Source organism: Odocoileus virginianus, chromosome 3, assembly GCF_023699985.2.
Source record: "Odocoileus virginianus isolate 20LAN1187 ecotype Illinois chromosome 3, Ovbor_1.2, whole genome shotgun sequence".
NCBI classification, from domain to species: domain Eukaryota; kingdom Metazoa; phylum Chordata; class Mammalia; order Artiodactyla; family Cervidae; genus Odocoileus; species Odocoileus virginianus.
The window spans coordinates 7962502-7966148 of NC_069676.1; the positions used below are offsets into that span (position 1 = coordinate 7962502).

At 38.9% G+C, this 3647-nt stretch overlaps 1 protein-coding gene across 1 annotated transcript; it reads left to right on the forward strand.

Moving 5' to 3' along the window:
* On the forward strand, positions 1-972 carry LOC139032053 (olfactory receptor-like protein OLF4). The gene has a single exon (XM_070458333.1). The coding sequence runs from the start codon at positions 1-3 to the stop codon at positions 970-972; it is 972 nt and encodes a 323-aa protein (XP_070314434.1).
* Positions 973-3647: the final 2675 nt, after the last annotated feature.

A 3647-nucleotide genomic window follows, 5' to 3' on the forward strand; every position in this document is an offset into this window, starting at 1 on the left:
ATGGCATCAGGGAACAAGACGCAAATATCAGAATTTCTCCTTCTGGGACTTTCAGAGGAGCCGGCATTGCAGCCCCTTATATTTGGGCTTTTCCTCTTCATGTATCTGATCACTGTGATTGGAAACCTGCTCATCATCCTGGCTGTCCATTCAGATCCCCACCTCCACACACCCATGTACTTCTTCCTCTCTAACCTGTCCTTTGTAGACATCTGTTTTACGTCCAGCATCATCCCAAAGATGCTATGGAACATCCAGACACAGAGCAAAGCCATCACTTATGAAGGCTGCATCATCCAGGTGTACTTTTACTTACTCTTTGCAGCATTAGATGACTTTCTCCTGACCGTGATGGCCTATGACCGCTTCGTGGCCATCTGCAGCCCCCTGCGCTACACGGTCATCATGAACCCCCGGCTCTGTGCACTGCTGGTGCTGGTGTCCTGGATCCTGAGTGCCCTCTTTCCCCTGTTACACAGCTTAATGGTGTTGCGACTGTCCTTCTGCTCAGACTTGGAAATCCACCACTTTTTCTGTGAAATCACATGGCTGATCAGACTGGCCTGTTCTGACCCCTTTCTCAATAACATGGTGGTGTATTTTGGATCTGTAATTCTCGGGGGTGTTCCCCTGGCTGGTATCCTTTACTCTTACTCTAAGATAGTGGCCTCTATCTGTGGAATCTCATCTGCTCAGGGGCAGTATAAAGCATTCTCCACCTGTGCATCTCACCTCTCGGTTGTCTCCTTATTTTATTGTTCAGCCTTAGGAGTGTATCTTAGCTTCACTGCTACCTACAGCTCACACACGAGTGCTATAGTATCAGTGATGTACACTGTGGTCACACCCATGCTGAATCCCTTCATCTACAGTCTGAGAAACAAAGACATAAAGAGGGCTCTAAAAAGATTTTTTGGGATGGAAATGTTTGTAAGAGTGCCATTTGCCCTTGGGCTGAAGAACTGCCCATGATAGCAGGGTCAAAGCCTCATAGGGGGATACATGATTCTTTGATTAGACTGTGATAATAGCAATTGCTTCTTCAGTTTATAGCCTGGTATTTCCATTTCTTCGATTTCACCTTCTCTATACAATTTTAAAAGCATCCTTCTTAACTTTTCTGATCCCTATCCTCTAAGATTTTTCCCTTACTATTTTTCTACTCTCTCAAATTGATTCAAAACCATGTGTAAAACATATGTAAATTCCTATTTATCTCATGATGCTTCACACATTTCTTAAGAATAAATTATTCTCAAATGATATACTTTATATTGAGTAATTTTCCTTTCTTTTTGCTAAAAGAATAATTATGAATTGTGCTACTTCTGTGGGAAAAAAAACTAACTTGGAAACCAAACCAATCACATAATTTTATGAAGGTAAAATATGAAACTGCAGTTTATCATGCTTCAGTTTTTAATACCTTGGAGCATCACTACCATAATTGCTTTTTCTGAAAATGTAGATGTTAACAGATATAGTATTTCATAAATGGTTGTCTGATTTTACTCCCTCAAAGGGGACAATCTTCTTCTTCTTCTTCTTTTTTTTATTGTAGTGGTTTTTGCCATACATTGATGTGAATCAGCCATGAATTTACATGTGTTCCCCATCCTGAACCCCCCTCCCAACTCCCTCCCCATCCCATCTCTCTGGGTCATCCCAGCGCACAGCCCCGAGCACTTGTCTCATGCATCCAGCCTGGACTGGTGATATGTTTCACACTTGGTAATATACATGTTTCAATGCTGTTCTCTCAGATCATCCCACCCTTGCCTTCTCCCATAGAGTCCAAAAGTCTGTTCTGTACATCTGTGTCTCTTTTTCTGTCTTGCATATAGGGTTATTGCTACCATCTTTCTAAATTCCATATATATGCATTACTACACTGTATTGATGTTTATCTTCTGGCTTACTTCACTCTGTATAATGGGCTCCAGTTTCATCCGTCTCATTAGAACTGATTCAAATGTATTCTTTTTAATAACTGACTAATAGTCCATTGTGTATATGTACTACAGCTTTCTTATCCATTCGTCTGCTGAGAGGCATCTAGGTTGCTTCCATGTCCTGGCTATTATAAACAGTGTTGCAATGAACATCGGGGTGCACGTGTCTCTTTCAGATCTGGTTTCCTCAGTGTGAATGCCCAAGAGTGGGATTGCTGGCTCATATAGTTCTATTTCCAGTTTTTTAAGGAATCTCCACACTGTTCTCCATAGTGGCTGTACTACTTTGCATTCCCACCAACAGTGTAAGAGGGTTCCCTTTTCTCCACACCCTCTTCAGCATTTATTGCTTGTAGACTTTTGGATAGCAACCATTCTGACTGGTGTGTAATGGTACCTCATTGAGGTTTTGATTTGCATTTCTCTGATAATGAGTGATGCTGAGCATCTTTTCATGTATTTGTTAGCCATCTGTATGTCTTCTTTGGAGAAATGTCTGTTTAGTTCTTTGGCCCATTTTTTGATTGCGTCATTTATTTTTCTGGAATTGAGCTTCAGGAGTTGCTTGTATATTTTTGAGATTAATCCTTTGTCTGTTTCTTCATTTGCTATTATTTTCTCCCATTCTGAAGGCTGTCTTTTCACCTTGTTTATAGTTTTCTTTGTCGTGCAAAAGCTTTTAAGTTTCATTAGGTCCCATTTGTTTATTTTTGCTTTTATTTCCAATATTCTGGGAGGTGGGTCATAGAGGATCTTGCTGTGATTTATGTCAGAGAGTGTTTTACCTATGTTCTCCTCTAGGAGTTTTATAGTTTCTTGTCTTAGATCTTTAATCCATTTTGAGTTTATTTTTGTGTATGGTGTTAGAGAGTGTTCTAGTTTCATTCTTTTACAGATGGTTGACCAGTTTTCCCAGCACTTCTTGTTAAAGAGGTTGTCTTTTTTCCATTATATATTCTTGCTTCCTTTGTTGAAGAAAAGTTGTCCATAGGTACGTGGATTTATCTATGGGCTTTCTATTTTGTTCCATTGATCTATATTTCTGTCTTTGTGCCAGTACCATACTGTCTTGATGACTGTGGCTTTGTATTATAGCCTGAAGTCATGCAGGTTGATTCCTCCAGTTCCATTCTTCTTTCTCAAGATTGCTTTGGCTATTCAAGGTATTTTGTATTTCCATACAAATTTTGAAATTATTTGTTCTAGTTCTGTGAAGAATACCATTGGTAGCCTGATAGGGATTGCATTGAATCTATAGATTGCCTTGGGTAGTATACTCATTTTCACAATATTGATTCTTCCAATCCATGAGCATGGTATATTTATCCATCTATTTGTGTCCTCTTTGATTTCTTTCATCACTGTTTTATAGTTTTCTATATATAGGTTTTTTGTTTCTTTAGGTAGATATACACCTAAGTGTTTTATTCTTTTTGTTTCAATGGTGAATGGTATTGTTTCCTTAATTTCCCTTTCTGTTTTCTCTTTGTTAGTATATAGGAATCCAAGGGATTTCTGTGTGTTAATTTTGTATCCTGCAACTTTGCTACATTCATTGATTATCTCTAGTAATTTTCTGGTAGCGTCCTTAGGTTTGTCTATGTAGAGGATCATGTCATCTGCAAACAGTGAGAGTTTCACTTCTTTTCCTATCTGGATTCTTTTTATTTCTTTTTCTGTTCTGATTGCTATGGC